Source organism: Megalobrama amblycephala, linkage group LG4, assembly GCF_018812025.1.
Source record: "Megalobrama amblycephala isolate DHTTF-2021 linkage group LG4, ASM1881202v1, whole genome shotgun sequence".
Taxonomy (NCBI): Eukaryota; Metazoa; Chordata; class Actinopteri; order Cypriniformes; family Xenocyprididae; genus Megalobrama; species Megalobrama amblycephala.
In genome coordinates, this window is record NC_063047.1 from 36105517 (window position 1) to 36131755 (window position 26239).

The following is a 26239-nucleotide window of genomic DNA, read 5'->3' on the forward strand; positions in this document are numbered from 1 at the left end:
TGAGCACATGACAAGACAGACCTCTCACTCATCAGCAGCACCACAGATCATCTGTTTTGAAGGTCTTTTATTTGCTTTTATTCCATTGCACCGTAGCAAAACGACCCCAACACTAATTATCACTGCATTACAGCTATAAGATAAAATTAGTGACTTGACTTAAAGCATTAGTTTGCTTTCAAATAAAATTTTCCTGATAATTTACTCACCCCCCATGTCATCCAAGATGTCCAAGTACTTCTTTCTTCAGTTGAAAAGAAATTAAGGTTTTTGATGAAAACATTCCAGGATTATTCTCCTTATAGTGGACTTCAATGGCCTCCAGATGGTTGAAGGTCAAAATTGCAGTTTCAAAGGGCTTTAAACGATACCAGACGAGGAATAAGGGTCTTATCTAGTGAAACAATTGGTCATTTTTTTTTTAAAATGTAGATGTTTTATATAAACAAATGATCACATACGCTGTATGTCCTACGCCTTCCCTATTCAACTTACCGAACGAACGCAGCGCCAGTTCCATTTTTTCCGTAAGTAGAATAGGCAAGGCGTAGGACATATGGCGTAAGCTTTTTGAAGAATACGGAAAGCGGAAGCATGTGTAAGGTGATCATTTGTGTTTATAAAGCATATTCAGTTGTATTTTTTTAGAAAATGACCAATTGTTTGACTAGATAAGACCCTTATTCCTCGTCTGGTATCGTTTAAAGCCCTTTGAAGCTGCACTGAAACTGTCATTTTGACCTTCAACCGTTTGGAGTCCATTGAAATCCACTATAAGGAGAAAAATCCTGGAATGTTTTCATCAAAAACCTTAATTTCTTTTCGACTGAAGAAAGAAGGACATGGACATCTTGGATGACATGGGGATCAGTAAATTATCAGGAAAATTTTATTTGAAAGTGAACTAATCCTTTAACTTAATTTTTGGTTCATAATGAATAAATGTGGTCTGTTGATTAAACAAAGATAAAATAAGGCTTCAGAATGATAAATATAGTGCACAAGTCATATGAACTACTTCATGATACTTTTGAGTGATTTTAAAGCCTCCTTCCTGTGTAACACTAAAGAAATATAGTCATATGCGTTTGAAACATGAGGGTGACTAAATTAAGACATTTTAGGTGAACACACAGTGTTAATAGCAGGCTGAGATGAAAAAGGCAGCCCAATATGATCATCCCTGCTTCGTGGGAATAACCTTTATAGAAACTTAATTCAACTTGTGCTTAATCATCTGGGAATTTAGAAAGCAAAGCCACCATGGACTAATAAAAATGATCTTAACCATGGATGAAACAAAAACAAGTGAGGAAGCGATGGCCATAGATGGAGATGAGTGATGTCACTGATGTTAACTTGAGGCCAGACTGTAGAGAGCATTACCAGAGGAGCGTAAAGGGATGATTAAGGTATTAGAAGGACACACCTTAAACAACCCGTAGTGTTTTTCTCAGACTTATATGAATGTTTACCTCTGAGCTTCATTCAATGCAATATGTAGTCAAAGAAGGGCCGGCAGATGGTCACGTCCCATCAGTTAATTTACTTCAGCAGCACAATATGCTGAATACAACATCATACAAAGCGGTAAAATAGTCTAACTTCTGACCTTTCAATACATCACACACCCCAATCAATTTCCATTCAAATCAAATATTACATCTCTACCGAAGCTGTCCAGCTCTCTGGCAGGTAATATGCAACGTGGAAAGGCTTATCATCATCTCTGACACTGGATTACTTCCACAGCTAGAGCAAGCAATGCTTTATTACATCAGTCCATCAACAGTCTGGCAGCCTGTATTTTGTGTAGTCAAGCCATGGAATTGATGGCTTCCTGTTGGAGCTAATGTAAATGGATGTCTGTCAACCAAAATCTCTGCAAATATATGTTTAAATAAATGCTTTACAATTTAAATACTGTTGCTATTTTTTCATACTGTATTTGTCATATTCCCATCACCCTTAATAAAATCTAATAAAACTTTTTGTCAAGGCTTAAAAGACTAATAAATTCATAGTACTTCCTTAGGAGGGCGCTCTCTCTGAGGAAAAAGGCAAGGTACTCCTGTCTTACATTACAGAAAGATGCCTTAGGAAATGGATATTAAGTTAGCTCAATTTTTACGCAAAACAATTTATTATACAAAAGGGAAAAATGATTCATCTCTCTAAACCACCATACTAAATCACTCAAAATACTTCATTTTCCTTTGGGTACCATTAATTTCCAGATTCTGTGAATGTCTAATCTCAGAAAGCAGGAATGACGTCATCAAAAAAAAGAAAAAAAAGAAAGTGTGACAAGCCACAAGGCTTTCTCAGAGCATGACACAAAGCCGAGCCACCCCTCAATCTGTGCTTACAATTGCAATCTGTCCATGTCTCTGGGCCACCTCACACAACCAGCCTCTCAATCCCCACTCTGCCAAAAGGGGCAAGGGGCATCTCCTCAGAGTCTGTCAACAGCTGAGGCCTTCCAGTAATCACATTCGCATAGAAACAATGTCAAAAGTTTGCCAGCTATTTCAAATAATGCTGCGTTCAGCAAGAAGGGGTGGATTCCCACGTAAAAAGGAAAGATTCTACAATTTCTCTAAGGTGAACTTCTGTGAAGTGAGTTAATTTTTACGGTTTGTCACAGATTGACACCACCCTTATGACCTCTTTGTGCTCCCTCAATGAGAAACCAAGAACTTCCCATTAGGAATGGAAGTCTGTAATTCCCAGCTATGCCCTTGTGTTACATGCTCCACTGCTTCTGTTCTGCTGTGCATGTAACTGCAATGTCCTATTTTATCACTACGAAAACAATAAAAAAAATAAAAAAAAACCACTGCAGATACCAAAACTGCAATTGCGGATACCAAATACTCTATTTTATATTTATGAAATATATATATATATATATATATATATATATATATATATATATATATATATATATATATATATATATATATATATATATATATATATATATATATATATATATATATATATATATATATATATATATATATATATATATATATATATATATATTAGTTTTTTATGTTGTTGAATGTTTAAAAAAAGACTCTTAAATAAGACATTTATTTGATCAAAAATAAAGTAAAAAAAAAAAAAAGTAATATTGAGAAATATTGTTACAATTTAAAATAACCAGAAATCATTCTAATACGGTTATTTGCTGCTCATTAAACATTTCTTAATATTGTTAAAAACTGTTGTATTGTTTCATGTTTTTGTGAAAACCTTGATACTTTTTTTTTTTTACAGGATTCTTTGATGAAGTTCAGAAGAACAGCATTTATTTAAGGCATCTGGTGTGTGTATATGTGTATATGTACATATTATATATATATATATATATATATATATATATATATATATATATATATATATATATACACACACACACACACACACACACACACACACATACACACACACATACAGGTATATCTTGAAACTGGACTCACCTGGTCTTTCTCTGGCTTGTCTGAAATATCATTCAAGCTGCTTGATGTCAAGTTGCGATGTGTAGTGGTTGGGCTACCTGAGAAAGTTATGAAAAAAAAAATGGTTCAATGAAAAAGACCCAAATTAAAAGGGCACTGTTCCTTTATTTAAAAAAAAACAAAGTTTAAAAGAGGTCAGCAGAGTAACCCAAATGCAGAATAAGCAAGAGCATCTTGCATGTCAGATGAAACCCATGGGGAACCAATGGGACTACCAATTAAAGAATATGAATATTTTATAGGCTCTGTCGGATTCCATGCTTTTAAAACTACAATAAATTAGGAAAGGTGATGTGCCTGGAAAGAAAGGAATCTACTGAAAGGTTAACTATTAACCTTTCAGAGCCCATCATGCTGTGAAAAGCATTTGCAGGAGAACAGGACAAGCACAGTGAAGCAAAGTATTCCCAATGTCACTGAAAACCTGCCAGTACTATTACTGACCAGGATTCTTGTGCTATAATGACTAAGATGTCAGTCTGATGCAGCCAAAAGAAGAAAAAAAAGGTGCCAAAAGATGGGGAAAAAGCTTTACTTATGAAGCACTTACAAAGAAAAAAAGAAACATAAAAAAACATAAAAGAAAAAAAGATTTCACATCCACCTTCATAAATCTTACATTATCTGATAAGAGCTGCTAATTAATAAAGGTCATGGTTATGAATGATATGATGATCTGCAGAGGAAAGTTCCACATAAATGAGTCCAATGTGATTATTAAAAGACTTTGGCATTGAAATCTATTAAGGGTGAAGATTACCATAATGGGAAAGTCTAGATGTGACAATACAATACATAACAATGAACACAGGACTGACTAATTAAATACAGATGGCCACAACAACAAAGTTTGGTAACATGGTAAAAACGTTAAAAGGGTCATTTTATACACTGTTACAAAACTTTAACATCTATGAAAACTTTCCATTGCACAACAGGTTCTGGATAGTGGAAAAAAGTGTTATTTAGATATTAAATTATTCTTTAGACTTAGAAAAATTGTTATTTTAAGAACTGTTGACTAAAAGGTTCTTTAAGGAACCAAAAATGAATTTTCTATGGCATCGCTGAGAAAACTCAGTGTTGAATGAAGAGTCCAATTAACTTTTCATAAGATCTAAGAAGATTTGATTCATGATATGACCCTTTTAAATGAAAATTACCCCAAGCTTTACTCACCCTCAAGCCATCCTAGGTGCATAGTACTTTCTTCTTTCTGATGAACACACTTGGAGTTATATTAATAAATATCCTGATGTATCCAAGCTTTATAATGGCAGTGAACGGGACCAACGAGTATGAAGCTCAAGAAAGTGCCTCCATCCATCATAAACATACTCCATATGGCTCCAGGGGGTTAATAAAGGCCTTCTGAAGCGAAGCGATGAATTTGTGTAAGAAAAATATCCATATTTAACAAGTTATAAAGTAAAATATCTAGCTTTCGCCAGACCGCCTTCCGTATTCAAATTACGAAAAAAGTGTAAAACTCTTGCAGTTCAAAACGCTTACACTTACCTTCCATATTAAAATTACTAAAAAAAAAAAAAAATTGTCGTATATTACGCTTTTTTTGTAAGCTGAATACGGAAGGTGGCCTGGTGGAAGCTAGATATTTTGCTATATATTTTACACTTTCTTGAGCTTCATACTCCCAGTCCCATTCACTGCCATAATAAAGCTTAGATGCATCAGGATATTTATTAATATACAGTGCTCAGCGTAAACGAGTACACTACCTTTGAAAAGTAACATTTTAAGCATCTCAATGAACACAGAACAATTTCCAAAATGTTGACAAGACTAAGTTTAATACAACATCTGTTTAACTTATAACATGAAAGTAAGGTTAATAATATAACTTAGATTACACATTTCAGTTTTACTCAAATTAGGGTGATGCAAAAATGAGTACACCCCACAACAAAAACTACTGCATCTAGTACTTTGTATGGCCTCCATGATTTTTAAGGACAGCACCAAGTCTTCTAGGCATGGAATGAACAAGTTGGTGACATTTTGCAACATCTATCTTTTTCCATTCTTCAAGAATGACCTCTTTTAGAGACTGGATGCTGGATGGAGTGTGATGCTCAACTTGTCTCTTCAGAATTCCTCAAAGGGGTTCGATTGGGTTCAGAAATCCAACAGTGGCCTTAGATGTGCATTTAGGATCATTGTCATGTTGTAAAAGTGCATGACGACCAAGGGCACGGAGTGATGGTAGCATCTTCTCTTTCAGTATAGAGCAGTACATCTGTGAATTCATGATGCCATCAATGTATTTTTTCTGTGTATTCCTTACCTTTGCAACGCCATACAGATTTGAAGCAATCAGTTCCCAAAACATTTATCTCGGTCTCAGCACTCCAGAGTATAGAGTCCCAGTAGTCTTCATATTTGTCAGCATGGGCTCTAGCAAACTCTAGGTGGGCTTTTTTGTGCCTGGGCTTTAGGAAAGACTTCTTTCGTGGATGGCACCCATGCATGCCATTCCTCTGCAGTGTACGGCATATTGTGTCAAGGGAAAAAGTCATCCCAGTTTGGCTTTCTACTTTAGATAACTGCAGTGAACTTGCATGCCGATTTTCTACAACCCTTCTCATCAGAAGACGCTCCTGTCGAGGTGTTAACTTCCGTGGATGACCTGGACGTCTCTTTGAGATGGTTGCAGTTCAAAAATGCAGTACATTTTTGTACCACTTTTGCTACAGTATTCTGACTGATAAGTAAAGCTTTGCTGATCTTCTTGTAGCCTTCACCTTTCTGGTGTAAAGAAATTATTTTCTTTCTCAGGTCTTGTGACATTTCTCTTCCATGTGGTGCCATTGCTGACAGCATGAAATGGGAAGGGGTTTTAACAGCCTTTTATAGTCAACTGTCTGCTGGACACCTGTGTAATGAATAATTAGACTCACCTGTGGTGGAATTCTTGTTAAATTAGACATTTGTAGTCTAAAATTTAGCTTTGCTCCAGAGACTTTCAGTGGGGTGTACTCATTTTTGCATCACCCTAATATGAGTAAAACTGAAAATTTTGTTCTCCAAGTTATAATATTAACCTTACTTTCATGTTATAAGTTAAACAGATGTTATATTAAACTTGGTCTTGTCAACATTTTGGAAATTGTTTTTGTGTTCATTGAGATATTGTTTAAAATGTTACTTTTCAAAGGGGGTGTAATCTTTCACGCTGAGCACTGCAACTTCGATTGCGTTCATCAAAAAGAAGAAAGTCATATACACCTAGGATGGCTTGAGTAAAGCTTGGGGTAATTTTCATTTTAAAGTGAACTAACCCTTTAAGCTACCATGCTATGCTATTCTATCACAGTTGTGTTAAGCCCAAAGTATACTCCAGTTGCATGCATAACATTTTAAAATATACTCCATTTAATAGTGCAAGTGAACACATGCAGTCAACTCATGCACACTAGAAAGTTTAATCCTTGTCCGGTCTCTGGTGTATTTCTTTCTGGAAGTTTTAACCGATAAAATGTCTTTGTACTCATTTAAACTAGAGTTGTGGGTTTCTTTTACCCCCTCAAAGCAATTGTCAACACAGCCATCTATTGTTGTTGCCATCTTGAGTAGTTTGTTGTAGTTCTGCCTCATCCATTTCTTTTTCGGCCCTGAAACAATGGGCCGGGAGTAGAGTTGTCACCTTTTGGACAAAATAATTTTCTACTATGCTGATGATGAAATTCACACCATGTGCACTGTATGCATACTCTAGTGTACACATAAAAACTTAAGTATACTTTGGGCACACTATGGGGTAAGAGGACACATACACACACTGGCACCTGGTAAGTTGGAACTTACTAGGCCATCCCATGCTTGGACTTCCAGGGGCTCGCAACATCTCCTCAGAGGTGCGAGTCATTAGACAAGGCACTGAAGTCTCAAGTGGATTACGTGCTTTTAGTGACAAGTGCAGCAGAGCATCCAACAGGAAAAAAAGATGGTAAGAAGGGTGAAAAGAAAGATTGTTAAGGTGACAGAGGTCATACCAGTGGTTATAGGTATAAAGTTTAGCTAGTTTTGTAAAAGAATGTGTGAGACTGGAGTACAATCTCACACATTGCTTAGAAAAAGAGAAGGTAGAAAAGAAAAAAAATTGTTAAGAAGGTAGAAAAGCGCAGTTACAGCAAAGTTTGTGTAGGGAATATAGAAGTTCTAGTGAATAACATTTAGGTTACATTCAAAAAGTCCAATGGTCAATGAATCACAGCATTCATGGTATAAAACCTGTCCATTTGTAGTCTATGACCATCAATCTAATCATAATGTGAGTGTAAATTTTTATCAATGCTCTATTTGTCTTAACTGAAGTTATTACTATTAATATTACTGCAATAAATAAAATGATCCTTTTGACCATGGCCTTTTTTGAAGTGTTGCCTTTTCTTATCTTTCTCAGATTAGTTCATTAGATTAGCTCTCAGATAAGTCCAATAGTTCACCAGTTCATAACGTTTACATTCTCAACAACGTAATGCAACAGCATATTGTGTGCATCACTGAAAAACACATGCAGACAGAGACAGACTAAACAATATCAAGGACTGACAAGGAACGAGTTACTATTTAAAGACCCCATGAACTCTTTCCATGTCTACAAGCTCTGTCTATATGCTTTTGTACTCCTAAAAAAAAATGTCAAAATTAACCTTTAGAAGATATTGATGACTTATTATGATATCACATTTCTTTGACACAAAAAATCAAAAAAAAAAAAAACAGTAATATTGTGAAATATTATTACAATTTATAATAATTTTAATATTGTAAAATATAATTTATCCTGATGGCAAAGCTGAATTTTCAGCAGCCATTACTCCAGTCTTTAGTGTTACATGATTCTTCAGAAATCATGTTGAAAACAGCTGTGCTGCTTAATATTTTTTGTGGAAACCGTGATACATTTTTTTCAGGATCCTTTGATGAATATAAACAACAGCATTTATTCAAAACAGAAATCTTTTGTAACATCTTAAATGCCCTTATTGTCACTTTGGATCAGTTAAATGCATCCTGAATAAAAATATTAATTTCTTTAAAAACAAACAAACAAGCAAACAAACAAAATCATTGAATGGTAGCATGTGTCATCACAATTTCAAGTGATTTCATGGAGTCTTTAAAACATACGGAGACAACAACTCATAATAAATGGAAGAGCCTAAATCTATTCTGAGCCAACAATGAATCAGTAAATTAGTAAATAATATATTAGAAACACATTTTTAATAATAAAACTATGTGACGGATGCAATCAAATCTGTAACAAGTTGTGATGTAAATCTTCCAAATAAAGTAAAATGAATAAAAGAAAAAAAAAATATCTGGTTTTATGGTTCTTTAGTTTTCTTTGTGAATAACACAAGAAAAATCAAAACACAAAATCAAAAAAGGCAAAAATATTTTTTTTAAATTATTATATTTTTGAAAGTGTGGAGAAAAACACTCCACGAAATTTGACATCAAAAAGAAGAATAAAAAAATGAAATAAAAGAGCTTGAAATAATAGCTTAAAAGGAAAAAGGAGGGGTAAAAATAACTGCACCAAACTGGCACCCATATTACCATTATCCGGGGTGGAAAACAGCCTACTTGCACTGGAGACCGTCTTGCCAATGTCAGCTAAGGAGCGAAGATTGGACTTCTTGGTCTGGTGGCGATGCTTCCTCAGCAAGGTGTACATGACCTTGTCTTTCAGGTCAGCTTTCAAGAGACCATTCTCAATCTGACTGTCAGTGATCATTTCTGAAAGAAAGTGAACAGCAAACAGACAGGTAGGGTTAGAAAAGACCTACCTAACAGTCATTTCACTTCTACAGATTTTGAGGAGCTCATTACACCCCCTTCACAACTGAGCATTTTATTTATTTATCTATCAGTTTTACATAACACTGTTCTTAAAACTTTTTACTAGATCTTGAAAATGAACTTGAAGTCAGCGTCAGTGAAGCGACACATTGCATTCTATTCTTAGCCTTCAGAAGTGGACATCTAATGAGGCAGTGGCTTGTGCATAAGATTGTCTGGTGGTTCCTGTAAGCATCTATTTTTATAAAAGTGGGTCAAAGACACGAGGCCTGGGCCCTCAGGCCCTTTTTGTGAATGGTTTGGCCCTTAATGGCTGATCTTTCAATTCATTTTTAGCTCAAAAGCCATTCTATGAGGCTGACTGAGCTTAACTCAGATTTACTTCAAATTGATAACAGGACTTGACATATCATGCTCTGAGTAAGAGATACGGGTATGAGATTCAAGAATGTGAATTGATAAATCTCACTTGATTGGTGGCAGTGGTTACAATCTCTAACCAGCCATTTTAAATCCAGACAGATACAGTAAATGACTTATTTTTTCAATCAATCCTCTGCGATAGCTCTTATGAAATAATCAGCAGAATCACATACTTTGCTAGCAGTGCAATAGAGTTGTTTAACAGCCACACAATTTTCAACCTGATCTTCCTCATTCTCTGTCTGAATTCAGTATAAAAGAAACGGCCGTCCTGAATGGATGCAACCACCCGTGCATCTGAACCCAGAGTTACAGTGGAGGTTGAGAGAGGGCCGTATTAAACAGAGCTATGAATACAACCTGACATGTGAGTGTTTTGAAACCGAATAAATAGATGGGTTGTGCTGGCCGAGACAATGCATGCATATCACACGTGCTATATCTCAGTGGGTACAGTACATTTGGAAAGCTTTCTTCTCCGAGTCTGATCTGATCTCAAGTGTTATCTTTATGATCTTTCTTTTGCCCTTTGTTTTAAAACATGCTGGTACAAAACTATGATTAATGCAAAATTTTGATTGCATGAAACTAAATAGTTAATTATGTGATCATGTTCATATGTGCAGTATGTCTCATTAAACAGTGACATTACATATTGCACCTTCAAAATGTTTTCTAAAAAGGTGTGCTTTCAGCCTTATTTTCCTTGTCTGTCTAAAATAAAATGACACCAAGAACGATAACTATATTTGCGTCCACACCAACAAATGATAATGGTCTGTTTATTCTAAGATCGTGCGCTGAGGTTTCAAATGGTATACAACATGCTTTTGCTGTTCTTGTTGCATTTACATGGCATAAACCAGCAGATGTCCTCAACATGCTATGTTTCGAGTGAATCTAGCTAGTGTAAGCGATTTAATCCAACAGTGAATTTAGCTGACAAAGTCATTCAAAGGAAGCAAGACAATGTTGTCGAAACTAGCGCTGGATACCTGAGGTAATTTTGCACTGTTTGCTAGCCTGGCAAAATTATCTCATCGTTAATACTTCTCACCTTTATTCCGAGGATATGACTGATTGTTTTCCATACAGTATATCCATTTTCTTTAAAGTATCCTTGAAAAGGGGGTTTTACTTGTCAACAAGTGGTGGCTTTTTCTGGGCCGCCATTTTAAATACACAAGCCCTTAAATTAGAATGGATTCTGATTGGCTGTCAGTGTTTTAATCACTTAACAGCTGGGAAAAAAAAAAAAAAAAGTTCTGAAGGTGATCCCAACGACATTGTTTTTCTATGTCGTTCTCGTTATAGTTGTGGTGTGGACAGTGATATTCTTTTATATTTAGAATGATTTTTAGAACTATATCTTTATCGTTATCTTTATAGTTATCATTACTGGTGTGAACGGGCCTTTATACATAAATATGTGTGAACTGATTGCAATACATTTTACTTTATTGAATTTAGGTTGAATCAAAAGATGTTTGTGATAAAGAAACTGAATTTAATTATGTTATAAGTAATAGAAAAGTAAAAAAAATATATTTGTTTTCAAAACTCGTTTCATAAACGATGAATTAATTATGTTATAACGTAGTCAGTTACGTCATTGTTCAGCTCTGAACTTAAAGTTCACAGATCCCTCTGCTGAGCACCAGCCCCATTTTGGTGGAGAAAGGGTATTTGAGTGCAATAGAGACTTTACGTTTGTAATCAGAGCATCCGAAACAGCTGAAGTAAATAGATCATCCTGACTAAGCAGTCAAAGCCCAAAATGGCTGCAGAAGAAAATCTTACCAACGACCCCTGGCAGAGTGGAGGCCTCTAGGTCCAGCATGATGGTGCCCTTCTCTATACACGTCCTAAGCTCAAAGAGACTATGTAGAGACAGAGTGGCCACATGTGGTTTACTCCATCGCTCCCCACCTTTTTCCACCTTCTCTTCAAACTTGATCCACCTTAGAAGAAGAAACAGAGACTTGAAGGTACTGAAGTAAATTGATCATTAATTGAAAATTGATTTGGTGCCCAAGAAACATTTATTAATTATCATCACAACTGAAAACTGTGGAAACTTTGTGGAAACTGAGAAACAGAGACATTTTTCAGGATTCCTTGATGAATAGAAAGTTCAAAAGAACAGCATCCAATTGAATGCATGCTTGCCGAGTAGTAGTATTAATAAAAAATAAATTACAAAAAAAACAAAACAAAAAAACACATACTGACCCCAAACTTTTGAACGTTAGTATATCTTTGTAAATCCACTATATACATATTCTTAAAGGTGCCCTAGAACTTTTTTTTAAAAGATGTAATATAAGTCTAAGGTGTCCCCTGAATGTGTCTGTGAAGTTTCAGCTCAAAATACCCCATAGATTTTTTTTTATTTATTTTTTTATCTGCCTATTTTGGGGCATCATTAGAAATGAGCCGATTCAGGGTGTGTGGCCCTTTAAATCTGGTGCTCCATGCCCCAAGAGCTTGCGCTTGCCTTAAACAACATAAAAAAAGTTCAAACAGCTAATACAACCCTCAAAATGGATGTTTACAAAGTGTTCGTCATGCAGCATGTCTAATCGCGTAAGTACAGTGTTTATTTTGATGTTTACATTGATTCTGAATGAGTTTGATAGTGCTCCGTGGCTAACGGCTGATGCTACACTGTTGGAGAGATTTATAAAGAATGAAGTTGTGTTTATGAATTATACAGACAGCAAGTGTTTAAAAATGAAAATAGCAACGGCTCTCGTCTCCGTGAGTACAGTAAGAAACGATGGTAACTTTAACCACATTTAACAGTACATTAGCAACATGCTAACGAAACATGTAGAAAGACAATTCACAAATATAACTAAAAATATCATGTTATCATGGATCATGTCAGTTATTATCGCTCCATCTGCCATTTTTCGCTATTGTTCTTGCTTGCTTACCTAGTCTGTTGATTCAGCAGTGCACATCCAGACGTTCTGCCCTTGTCTAATGCCTTTCATAATGTTGGGAACATGGGCTGGCATAGGCATATGCAAATATTGGGGGCGTACACCCCGACTGTTACGTAACAGTCGGTGTTATGTTGAGATTCGCCTGTTCTTCTGAGGTCTTTTAAACAAATTAGATTTATATAAGAAGGAGGAAACAATGTAGTTTGGGACTAAGTGTATGTCATTTCCATGTACTGAACTCTTGTTATTTAACTATGCCGAGGTAAATTCAATTTTTGAATCTAGGGTACCTTTAAATCTACTGTATCAAAGACAAAAACAGCCCTCATATTCAACTTTAATCTTTCCCCCTGTAAAACTTGTTTATTCAAATTGATGACCCTGCTTGAAAGGCTTAAATATGTAATCTCTAATCCTAAAATACACAAACAGGCTGTAATCTCATCTCTAAAACAATCTCTCAAATAAAATCTTGAATGAATATGAAAAGATCAGCAGTAATATTTCCTGTACTCATTCGTAGTGTTCTGTTAAATGCCTGAGGCATGTGATAATGGCCACTGATTGGGGACCACCTGGAGTGCCACTCAATTTAACATGAAACTGCCCCTCTCATTGAATGATCAAACCCATTGAAGAGCAGCACAGCTCCATAATTGATGTGTGCTGCATGCAAGACTCGTCCTTCATCAGAGACCTAGCTGTCTGCTCAAATGAACGCACGATCACAGGGATTTAAAGCAACAATGTCTGTTAAATGTCTGAGTGTCAGCTGAAAACACATAATGTAACATTTTTAAAGTGTTTCACACCACTCCCTAAAAATTAATCAGGTGGGAAACATCCCTTTATACACTGTCAAGTGTTTAAAATGTCTTCAGATACTGGCACCAAGCAGTCATTGGCAATGAGCCAGTACACTCTAATGTTCTTTTGATGAATTGTATGGCGGCTGAAAAACAAGTCTGCACGAGTAATTAAAATGGTATTTAGCAAACAGAACATCTTCCCATCTTTATATATATATATATATATATATATATATATATATATATATATATATATATATATATATATAAAGGGTAATATTGTAAAATATTGCAATTTATTCCTGTGATGGCAAAGCTGAATTGCCAGAAGCCAATACTCCACTCTTTAGTGTCACATGATCCTTCAGAAATCATTCTAATATACTGAACAGAATTTAAAACAGAAATCTTTTGTAACATTAGAAATGTCTTTACTGCCACTTTTGATCAATTTAATGCATTCTTGATGAATAAAAAGTAGTGTAGATCAAATTAAATATGTAAATACAATTAAAATTAATTTAATAAATAAAAACAACTTAGAATTAACAAAAAAATTAGTACATTTTAGGAGTTCTGTTTGCAAATTTAAAATGAATACAATTTAGGCAAAACATGAGATAAAATAATACTATTAGAAACAAATAAATATTCAGAGAACTCAGGCTTATTTCAACACCTAGTTCCCAAGCCATGAGGCTCTTACCTGGCTGTTTCCTTCCACTCCATCTCCTGGCCATCAACAGACAGTAGCTCGTCCAGCTCTGTGAAGAGCTGAGGGGGCGCTGGACTGTCATCGTCCTCTCCCAGGATGAATCGGATGCGCTCAGCAGCAGGTGAAACTGCAACAGGAAAAATACTGCGGGTCAGAGGCGAAGGTAAAGTCCTGCATATTACCGGCTTGCCATCATCACTTATGCCATTAGGTATGATCTCCAGTTTTTCTCCAAAGGGAGTTGGCTCAGGTGGAGGAGGAATCTTGACAGCAGACAGGTCTGAATCTGGGTCCACATCCTGATTGGATTCCATCTTCACCTCCTCGACAGCCTCATTCTTCTCCACATTATTGTTCTCAGACGTGTTCTCCAGGTTATTATCTGATGCATCCATCCTAAAAACCCTCTTTAAAAACACTTTTGTTCCCTAGAACACGATCAAAGCTGGTGAGGACGGCCGAGAGAGGGAGGGAGGTCAAAGACACGAGACCCCACGCAGACAAGCAACACTTAGACTGTCATTAGAGCCCTCCGTGTTGTCTGCTATCCTGAACACCCTACTCTACCACAGTGACACCTACGTAGTTAAAAAGGGGGTCCCACTTGTCACCCCAGAGCCACAGCCCGCCCATCGGCTGCTCCGGCTGTACCCCCTCGCCATTGGCCCTCCGACTTTGGCGCCTTGCCCTGAGCCCCTCATTAACAATTAGGAAATGTTTCACAAACTGTTCATTCTTCACAAGAGGGCCTCGCTTTCCATCTCTCTTGTTTTCTAATTTGAATATTTATTAGTTCTTGTGGAAGAGAGTAAACAGTGATGTTCAATCTAAATAAAACCCATTTTACCAACTTGAGGTCATCATTAAAGGTTCATCATTAAAACTAGCAAGATCTGGCAATGAAATTCACTGTGAAAGTGAAAATGTGAGTTGTTTCTGATCTAATTTTAATTAGTGCAACCCAATTTATTCAAGTTAATTCAGTCAAATTACATAATATTTAAGAATAACATTTATTTAAAAATATTTATTCATAGATTTATTTATTTAAACAAATGCACAGTAGATGTTATCCCATGAAGTGCATCTTAACATTTAAAACATTAGTGTTTAAAGCACTGCAATGGAAAGAAAATGGTTGCTATATGCTAACGAACACTATGCAAATTATAGAAAATTTAGTGTTTATTCACAATTTTTTATTCACCCAAAACAAAACTGGACATTTTAAAAATGTTTGTAAGGTAAAAGGTCATGGTGACTATTCTTCAATACCTTTCCCTAATATTCAATAAACGTTGTAGCACTAGCTCGGGCGTAAATGAACTGTCACATAAGCATCTCGTAATCTTGTATACTGTAAAAAGAGAGCCTGTTCCTTGATTCAACGTCCATTGCTGATGTCACTGGCTTGAGATGACATTTTCTTATGTTGATAAGATCAACATTAACATCATGGATACAATGCTGTTTGAGTAAATGAGTAATCTGATTGTACATGTTCTGCAATGAACCAGTCTGATTTCTGACGAAACCTCCAGACTGAATTACTATCCATAAAGCACTTGTGTTTCTTTGAAAAGATAACTATAGTATCTGATTGGATAGAACTGCAGGATATAACTCTAACTTTCGAAAGCCAGTATTTTCCTAAACTTTTACTGCTGCTGATATCATGAAAGACAGGTCAGAGATGTTATCAGCACCTGGAAAAGTGATAACAGAATGAGAAGAAACTTTAAAACTACACTAGCCACAAAACATCAATAATTCCAACATGTACAAATACATTCATATTGAACACCATCATACCATCATCGTCATTCAAACACCATCAAACATCCTTCAGAACATTGTCAGAGAGACTAAATAATATACAGAGATTTTGCCTTGATAGTCTGCCACGAGTTCCTCTCAGCTCTGGTGAATTTTAAGGATTTCTAAGAGAGACTTTAAAGAATTTAATATACACACTTTTATTTATATTTTTATTAAAGGTGTCAGTAAAGACACGTATTATGTTACAAAAGATTTCTATTTCAAATAAATGCTGTTATTCATCAAATAATACTTAATGTATCAAAGTTTCCACAAAAAATATTTAGCAGCACAACTGTTGTCAACATTGATAACAGTAATAAATGTTTCTTGAGCACCAAAACAGCATATTAGAATGATTTCTGAGGATCATGTGACACTAAAGAATGAAATAATAATGCAGAAAATTCAGCTTTGCATCACAGGAATAAATTGCATTTTACAAGATATTCAAATAGAAAATAGTTCTTTTGAATTCTAATAATATTCATGTATTTTTGATCAAATAAATGCAGCTTTGATGAGCATAAGAGACTTCTTTCAAAAAAATCTTATCGACCCAAAACCTTTAAATGGTAGAATGGTAGAATCATACATATAATGATGTATCAAGACTTTGTAAGTGTAATACATTATGTCCAATATGTCCAGTTTACAGGAAGTGACTAGGCAGTACTGTTTTACTCATTTGGGCCAATTCGTTGTCCCAACTCTCTTCTACAAAGTCCACACACAAAGTGACCCTGCGATGCATACAGACAACTCTGCTATGGATACCAAGCACTAAGCCTCAGTGGGCACTCGCTTCATGCTGTTGCTAAGCAGGGCCGGGACAGAAGGAACAAGCAAGGGAGGGAGAGAAAGAGGCATGGGTGAGTTCAGTATGGGAGAGAGCGCAAAGGACAGATAGAAATGAAAATCGCATCGTTCAAACAAAGTTTCAAAGCTGTGGGCTCTCTCGCCAAGAGCTACGACCCACACAAAGGGGACTTTGTCCGTGCACCAGAGGCTTATGGGAAAAGCGAGGGGGAAGTATGCCCAGCACCCAAAAAGGGACTTAGCTGAGCTGCCACTTCATGCTGGAGAGTCCCAGTCTCACTAGCAACACTGTGCAACATCCCACATGCAAGCAGAAGTATCCCAACTCACATTCCTCTCACTTCATCTGAGAGCAAGTATTCAATGACATTCCTGCACCATGCACAGACCAGAAAAACAATAATTCTCAATGCTCACGGGTTTGTGAATTGTGGTGTTGAGGCAGTTACAAGCTTCCCACGTCTGTCTGTAGTAGAATTAATGGCCTTCGGGAGCATTGCAAGTCCTGTATACTTGCAGATATAAATTAAACTGCAGGCTTGGCAGCTTGTGGGCATTTCAAAGAGAATCATTCAGAATGCACAATAATTACATCAGAAGTCCTGCTCTCTTATTCTTTTGCTGATGGTGACAGTGCTTTCCAGGAAGGGGCAATATTAAGGCATTAAATACAACCAACAGAAGTAGATTTGATAATACAGGTTTTCCCAAACAGGAGGTTCCTGAATTGATAAAAAGCTAATTAATTAAATCAAACATTAAAAATTGAGAAACACAATTAGTTTAAATAAAACTGAAATAATGATCTATCTTTTCAAATCGCTATTATCAAAGGCTGTGATTTAATTTTAAAGAAAACTATAGTCAGTTTCAGAGTAAAGAGTGACACTGTGTTCATTTACACATGTGCAGCTTATAATACCGAGCTGCTCAGTTCACAGGAAATGTAGCTTCTCTCAAACGTTTGAGTTTAACGTGCATTTGGGAAGACAATGTGTGCTAGTTTCACCTTATTTACATTCACATTTGCTGTGAATGCACTGTTGTTCAGTGAATTTTCAAGCTGTGAAATCTAGTCTTGTCAGAATTCCAGAATTTCAAAAGTTTTCCCCACACACATTTTGCAATGGGTTCAAGTTGGCTACATGAATTTGCAGAATTGACTTCTGTGTGAGCTTTGCTTCATGCATCACTGCATCACTACATCACTACATCACTATTCAGGTGACCTCTTACCATAACTTAAATAAATGCATGGTTGCAAGTTAAAAATTCTATTTTATTGATTTAATTAAAACTTAAGTCGCAAACATTTCTTTGTTGAGTTCTTTTGACATGTTGATCTTTACATTAACTTAATATTGCATGTAATTTAAACTCAAATTTCTGCTTTATTTATTTATTAAGTTGTTGTAACTTAATGAAATTGTCTTGATAACTTTGGAAATCGAGTAGTGGATTTCTAGTTCCCAGCATACTTTGCATAGAACTGGATAAGGATAATAAATGTTGGAATTAAGTGGTATTTTATTCATTTATTTATTTTTAGTGAAGGTAAAGACCTGCTACTGTTTATTGCCGTTATGTTTGCCACAGACCACTGGCTGAACGTCTGATGCATATGGCATGCTTAACTGGAAACACTTCAGGATTTTCAAAGTCTGGTTGTTTGAATTCAACAGGATGTCCGGGAGACATGTGTGTTGCGTTCTTTAACGGTCCGCCTGGAAACAAATGCCGTGACTTCAAACCCCCCTCACGGAAGAAGAACGGCGTCATGTTTACAACTGTTACAATGAGTTTACCAGGATCAACTAAACGCTGGATTTTCAAAAGTATGTGAAGTTTCAAAGTTTCCATTGTTGCAGTAAACTTGCACAACGTTTTTGAATGAATGATTTATTAGATGCACGCCGGTCTGTTATTGCAGGGACATCGACTTTACATTTTCACACCCCTAAACATGACACGGAACAAAACGAACTGTTATTGGTTGCGTTACGTGTCGGTCAAATGTCCTCTTGGGCAGTCCTTGGCCAATGAAAGCTGCAACAGAGTCTAGACCTTCTGATGTCAGTCTGAAGGTCTGGCTACTAGCATGAGACTAGCATGAAGCATGAACACTACATTGACTCGATAAGCGATGACTGCGCTAGTGCCAGTGACAAGTAATACTTCATTAAACATACATGCTGAATAAGTTACATTTAGCCTGTGATAGCTGTGGATTTTAACGGAAATAGATAAGATTAAATGGTTCAAGGGCTACAACTCAAGTAATCAACTTAAAAATTTGTTTATAAGTTCCTCTAACGCAATATGGTTTGTTGGTTGAACATATTTTCATTCAAAGTTGTCATAACTCAAAAAAGTGCTAACTGTTGCATAATTTTGTTGCTGTTGTTGTTGAGCCAACACAATTTTTTAGTGACTATTAACAACAGGCAATGGATGTTAACCAAGCGGCAACCTCCCCCTTTCTCTCGTGAAGCCAATACGGAAGTAACTTAAACTGCGATTCATCGACTGGCCGCTAGGGACAGGCTCCAAAAGAGAGCAGAATCTCATAGAGTCCCATGTTAAATTGGCCAAGTTTATAGCAGAAAAAAACATGTTTACAAGTTGGTTCAAATTGTGGTTTTGGTCTATACTGCTATTTTTGCCCTTCATGACAACTCTGAGGGGGGTGAATTTTTTTATAACTTATCCGTTTAAATTATATTAAGCCTTAAAGTTCTGCATAATTAAGGGCGTGGTCACTTGAGTGACAGGTAGATTGCGCTGCTGTCTGTGAGCCGTCATGTTACCTCAGCTGCCGCTGAATTTGGCATCTCAGCCGTTTTTGTGCTTTTTTTCTCGATTATTTTATACAATTATAAAATATGGCTTGCTGCATAATATTCGAGACTGATGTGTGTCTGTGTAGATGTGCATGCATGCGGAAGAAACAGAACACGATCGTGGCATTGGCTGAAAGTTTTGGTTGTGAGATTTACTACAATGACAATGGCGGGAGGATATCAAAATCCGACAGCACTGCTTGGATATTATAACTAAAACTGCTGCACTATTTTGAAAAAAATATACTTTGGACACAGGCTCATTTGTTTGTTAGATACGATCGTATACAGTTTTACAACATAAAGGCTGCTCAGATTGCATCCTTTCTTGAAGAACGATGACAGAGAGCAGATCATTCAGAAGAAATGTGAAATGTTTTTTTTGTTTTGCAATGGACACTCATATTTTACCCAAGTGCCACGGATTGGATTCATCTCGCGATCTCTATTTCATTATAAAGGTATGAAGTCCCATTTGATTTTCCATGTTGTTATTTGCACACCCAACACTACTGGTGTTGGAGGATCTATATCTTAAAGAAACACCGTAGATTGACAGTAAACCTTTAGAATGTTCTGATGATAAAACTTATCTTCATTAATATTTTAGATCGTATCTAAGATAGATAGTTCCTTTTCTGCTAACATGGTCACGTCGAGCTAGGCGGGCGTGGTTTCAGCAACCAGTCATATCAGCTCAAACCACCTCCCCGCCTCTTTGCCCATTTTCAGTTATCCGGGAGTGACGTGCTGTGACGCGCAGCTAAGATGGCCGCGGCCTCATTTACGCATCAAAACTGCTGTTCAGAACTCTATGGGTGACGTCACGGACGCTACGTCCATATTTTTTTACAGTCTATGATGTTAACGCACCCCTATAAGAGACAAGTTACATACCAAAGTTTAAGACTTGGGGTAGAGGGTTTGTACATACAGTATGAGCAAGAGTAATCTTTGTTTTATCAATCTATGTCAAGCAATCGTATGTATGTAACACTCACAAAGTTCACAAAGTTTTTGGAATAATGAGTGTGTTGCATATGAATAATTACATGCAACATGTTTCTAAAAGAATATCTATAAAATATTTTAAAATGTACATATAAATTTTTAAACATTTCAATTGTAAACCTGAGACAGTGTGAGCAGATTTATACCTCACTAGTTTACTGGCACAAAAAGGCATGATAAGAGTGTGTAAGGCTGTCTTTTGTATTTTCTCCTAGCAACAGATGCTTGGCGGAAACACACAACTTGCCACATATCAAGACACAAAGAGGATTTCAAGTCAACTTCCGATTGGGATGCACACTCATAGCTTTTGTTCCAAGGAGTAGGGTCAATGCAACTTAATAAAAATAAAAAATATAAAACATTTAGAAAAATACCTGATAAATGAAAGCACTGGGTAACACTTAAACTAGCAATAAAAAATAATAATTAAAAAAATATATAGTTTATTATAGTTAATCTAATAGTTCTCAAAACAAAAACATTGGATTTGTGCCTACAGCAGGTCTAATAGTCAAAGTTCTACCCATTGTCAAGATAATTGCTACTATAAAAACTTATGATAGTCACTTCGGTTTACAATTTATAAATATTTAATTTTGAGCTTTCAGATGATCTTTTATAACAAAATGACGTGTCAAGTGTGATGTTTTCTCAGGCTTCTATGCCAGATGAAATTGTAAGCCTGTGAGAACAAAATCAAATGCTGGCTATCACTGCTGTGTGTTTCACATCAGTCCAGCAGTGATGAGCACAAGAGTGATTAAACGCATCTGAGGCGTCACATGCCTGTGATGAGTGGCTCTTGTCTTTTGTTTGAGGCACAAAAGAGTTTTATTCAGAACAGCTATTGTTCTTTCACTTGACTGCCTCCCCTGCCATCTCCTACTGACTTCCTGACAGTAACTGATACCCAACTTCACCAGAGCACAACTACTACTGTCATCAAACAGACTTAACCACATCATGGAGAACATCCACATCCTAACAATTCTTTGAATAGCTATTTCAGCTAGAGTTCAGATTTAACTTTTTTACCCAATTAGTTATATTTTCTAGCACACATTATGTCAGATAAACATTTATCTTGTTTTTCAGTATGTAATTATGCACCTGTCAGTGACAACAAGGGGAATAGTCGATGACCTGCCAGTTAGATAAGAAGTATCACTTGCAGGACCCTTATGTCTGTTCTCCCTTTCTCATCAGGAAGTGATTAGATTGAGCCACTTCTCTGATTACCCTACGTGCCAGTCACATACCTCTGGAGAATTTTACCACAGCGTTTTTCATATGTCCCTCATTATTTCAGCACACAAAAAAAAAAACACTTGGAATTCACAAAACAGTATTTGTTGCTCAGATTTTGTGAAATCACTCTTTTGTTATCTGAAAATTAATTTCAACATTTGATCCTCCTCAGATGTCAGGATTAGATCAGAGTCAATAAAGGACCAGGAATTCATTTGTGTCTGACTAATAACTGATGTTTTGAGAGGGATTCCATAACGGTAGCCCTGGGAGACTAATAAAGAACGGAGAAATCTCACAAGAGAAGGGATTGACGCTTACAACACCCCACCCCCACCCCCCCTCCGATGAATAAAGTTCAAAAGAACAGTGTTTATTTGATATATAAATATTTGTAGCATTCTAAAAGTCTTTAAATTACACTTTTGAACAATTTAATGTGGTTGTGCTGTATAAAAGAGCAGTCAGTCAAAAAAAAAAGGGTAGTGTGAAGGTCAGGAACTACATCCAATAGAAAGAATAACAACAGAATGATAAATAAAATACATAAAATCTAATTTCGTAGTGTTTAATAATACAAAACACTCAAGACGGTGATATATTGTAAATATAGTGATTGAGCTTAAATATAGCAGATCAATAATACAGAGAACCAAAACTTTCAGTGGAAGATAAATCACATCCAATTTTTAGACTACATAACAGACAGAGATCACGGTGCACCATAGTACGGATAATACACAGTGTTGGTCTATTTGTATTCACACATATCCAAGTGTGATCTGGTCACTTCCTGGTCATTGGGAATAGTGTGTGGGTGGACATGTGGTCAGCTATAAGCACCTTTAATCCCAAATATCCCCCAAAGCACAGTCAGAGGAAGCAGCATGTCGATACACTCTCTATGCTTCAATACATGTTCAACTGCTGCCTATTATCATACACAAAGCTGGCAAACATGTACACACTAGAACGTGGTAATCCAGCCAAAATAACATTTGGCTAAACAGTGTTTCCACATTCACATGCAGACCTGGATTATCCAATATCACCATCGTAAAGGCAAGGAGACCATTATTTTGTTCATGTCCGACATTAACTAACTAGTCAAAAAAATAAAGATTTGTTATAACTGGCAATCACATATGTGGGTCTGACTTAGGAAGAAGGTTAGATTAACTAATTATAACCTGCAGTGGAGGGAGAGAATAACTGTAGTTGAGAGGATTACAGTGCACCAGCCCTCCTGCCTCTGGGTTTAAGAGATCTCCTGTGGGACATCCTACTCAGCAGAGGGTCTGACTGGCTCCCATTAATGAAGTTTAAAATGATCAAGAGACACAGAGAGAAGGGACGGAGCATCTGTTATAAATACTCAAGTCAAAACAAAAATAACCTTATAACCTTATAAATAACCTTAAAAAAAAAAAAAAAAAAAAAAAAAATCAGGGGACTCTTCTATTGCAAAAAAGTAGAGGTGTAATGAGAAGGTCTCTGAGAGGATCCAAGCAAAATCTTTATTCAAGAAAAGTCACAATGCAAAAAAAAAAAAAAAAAAAAAAGAAAGAAAGAAACAACAACGCTTATACTTTTAAATTACAGGTGATAGATATATTTAGATCATACACTTCCATTCAAAAGATTGGGTTGTATTTTTTTTTCGAAAATGACCGATCGTTTCTCTAGATAAGACCCTTATTCCTCGTCTGGTATCGTTTAAAGCCCTTTGAAGCTGCACTGAAACTGTAATTTTGACCTTCAACCGTCTGGAGGCCATTGAAGTCCACCATAAGGAGAAAAATCCTGGAATGTTTTCATCAAAAACCTTAATTTCTTTTCGATTGAAGAAAGAAAGACATGAACATCTTGGATGACATGGGGGTGAGTAAATTATCAGGAAAATTTTATTTGAAAGTGGACTAATCCTTTAATGTCACTGGTTACCTAATGTGTTGTGACTTCTAATAAAATGGACTGAACTGGAAGGCAAATGGGAAGGAATCACCGCATGTGAGAGAAACTATTCTTCTTAACAGCTAAGAGAAATTCTTTAGATATAAAATTCTCAGAAAACAATGGGAAGTTGCCTCTAACTGTAAAGCTCACATCAGATCAGTAGAAATGATCTCACACAACACAGAGGAGAGTTTCCTGCCTATATTTGAACACATGAAAATGAACCATAGTGCTGAACTGGAGGCACTAAGGCATGTTTTTGATGGAGACAAAGGGAACAGAATAAGACAGGGAGGTTTCTTAAGCACCAAATAAATACACTTAAGGGTGACGCAGCTCAAAAGGCTCTGACTTCAGAGCACTGCAGCAGAATTCACCCTAAAACAAGGCCAGTTTAAAGGGATGGAATATTCTGGCTTTATTTACTCATTCTTATGTCATTCCAACCCTGTATGGCTTTTTGAGTGCAATGGATGTGCTGGTCACCCTCTTACATGAAATTACAACGAAAGAAGGCCTGGAGCTTTCTATTCCACTGGCAGAAAAAAGTCACATAAATAATTTTCATTCTTGTGTAAACTATTCCTTTAAGAAGCAGGGATATGAACACATTCAGAACATTTCCTTCTGGCGATTTATTATTTTTGTTCACATTTAAAGAGGATTTACGGTGTTATTTGTTGCAGCCTATATAGAGGAAGATTGATACTAACAAACATGCATCCGGATAAGGGATAACAAGCAGGAAGTAATCCATCTACAGACAAAGGTCAGTACTCACGCTGCTCAGGGTCAAAAGGCAAGGAGCCAGAACATTGTTACATGTGGGCCTGCCCTAATCTTCTGTATTACTATATCAATTTCCAACAGAAAATCCCTTGCATGAAAAAAGCAGACACTGACACACTTAAAAACAATATATGTGGACAATTCTGCCATGTACAAAACATACACATATAAAAATGAGGTTTGATTCTTTGTGTAAGAATGTATGAGAGCTCACTCTCCATTTCAGTTAACTTCTACATAAAAGCAAGAAGACATAAACAGGAAGTCCCGCCCCAAATTCACACCATTAGTTGAGCCAGAGGTTAACTTGTCTGAATGATCTACAGATAGCTTACTTATAGTTATGTGCACATTGAACTAGGATAGGAGAAAGCATTTTAACACTGCAAAAAATGACACACATCACTTTTAAGGATAACAAAGTTGATTTATAGAATAAATTATTAAAGCTGCAGTCAGTAAGTTTTGTCTCTTTGTCACCATCTCTGTCTGAAACCTGCATTTTCAGTTATTTGCGGAATTACAATCTTTATGTGGATTGCGCATTGGCACGGCTCCTCAGCGCAGATGAATCTAACGTTTTGAAGAGAATGTGTGGCTGTCAGTCTCGCACCGGTGGATAGTGTACAGGTACTTTGGAATTACAGATTTTAATCTTGGAAGTATGACCAAAATAAGAATTTTCACCAGAAAATGTCATCTGAACACATGATACAAGTAAGTAATAAATCTGCCACTTTTGTTCTGACCAACTGAGAAAAAAAATGCATTACAATAAATCACGCTGCCAATGGTGATTAAATCTAACGATCGCATAGCTCGGATCACATCAAACCGTGCAAATTATTACTATTGTTATACTTTGTTCTCAAATTGTTAATGTTAACAATATCAGCATTGTGTGACTATGTGTATTTAGTGTGTATTAGCATTACCTGTAGATTTCAATCTCTGTACAGTCTAATCTCTAAAGTTCATTTTTCATACAATAAAATCCACCATCAAAATGATAAGATTATTCCAGCTGCTTTGAGAAAAGGCTATAAATGATCCGCTACCAGCAGCATCCTCGCATGCCATATAGCCTACTAGCTGGGACTCCTTTATGTAAACAGACATGATGTATGATGCAAAAACGAATGGGGGCATGCTCGAATTTCCCACAAAAACCCACTAGTGCCACCTGAATTATTAGTTTTGAACACTGGCTGGTTATGTACTTGCTCAAAAATTTATTTTTAACCACAAAAAACAAAAACAAAAAAGTTACGGACTGCAGCTTTAAAAAATAAAATAAATTGGGGGGTTACTATACTTCCTGTAGTACTAAAAAAGCAACATAACAATAAGGTTCAATTTGTTAACATTAGTTAACTACATTGGATAACATGAACTAACAATGAAAAATACTTCTGAAGCATTTCATAATTTGAATGTTAATTTCAACATTTACTAATGCATTATTAAAATCAAAAACTGTTAACATTACAAAAAAATG

General features: G+C 36.1%; 1 protein-coding gene across 7 annotated transcripts in view; it reads right to left on the reverse strand.

Annotated features, from left to right (window-relative positions):
• The window catches only part of slc4a4a (solute carrier family 4 member 4a), a 73134-nt gene that overhangs the window by 30094 nt on the left and 16801 nt on the right, over positions 1-26239 (reverse strand). For 5 of the 7 annotated variants that reach the window (XM_048189098.1, XM_048189099.1, XM_048189095.1 and 2 more), the window contains 4 exons: positions 14249-14384; positions 11583-11743; positions 9117-9296; positions 3489-3565 (listed from right to left, as the gene is read on the reverse strand). In XM_048189098.1, the coding sequence (XP_048045055.1) occupies positions 3489-3565; positions 9117-9296; positions 11583-11743; positions 14249-14384 (554 nt within the window). Of the gene's footprint in view, positions 1-3488; positions 3566-9116; positions 9297-11582; positions 11744-14248; positions 14836-26239 lie in introns of those variants that run through there. The other 2 variants (XM_048189100.1, XM_048189102.1) reach the window with 2 other exon arrangements.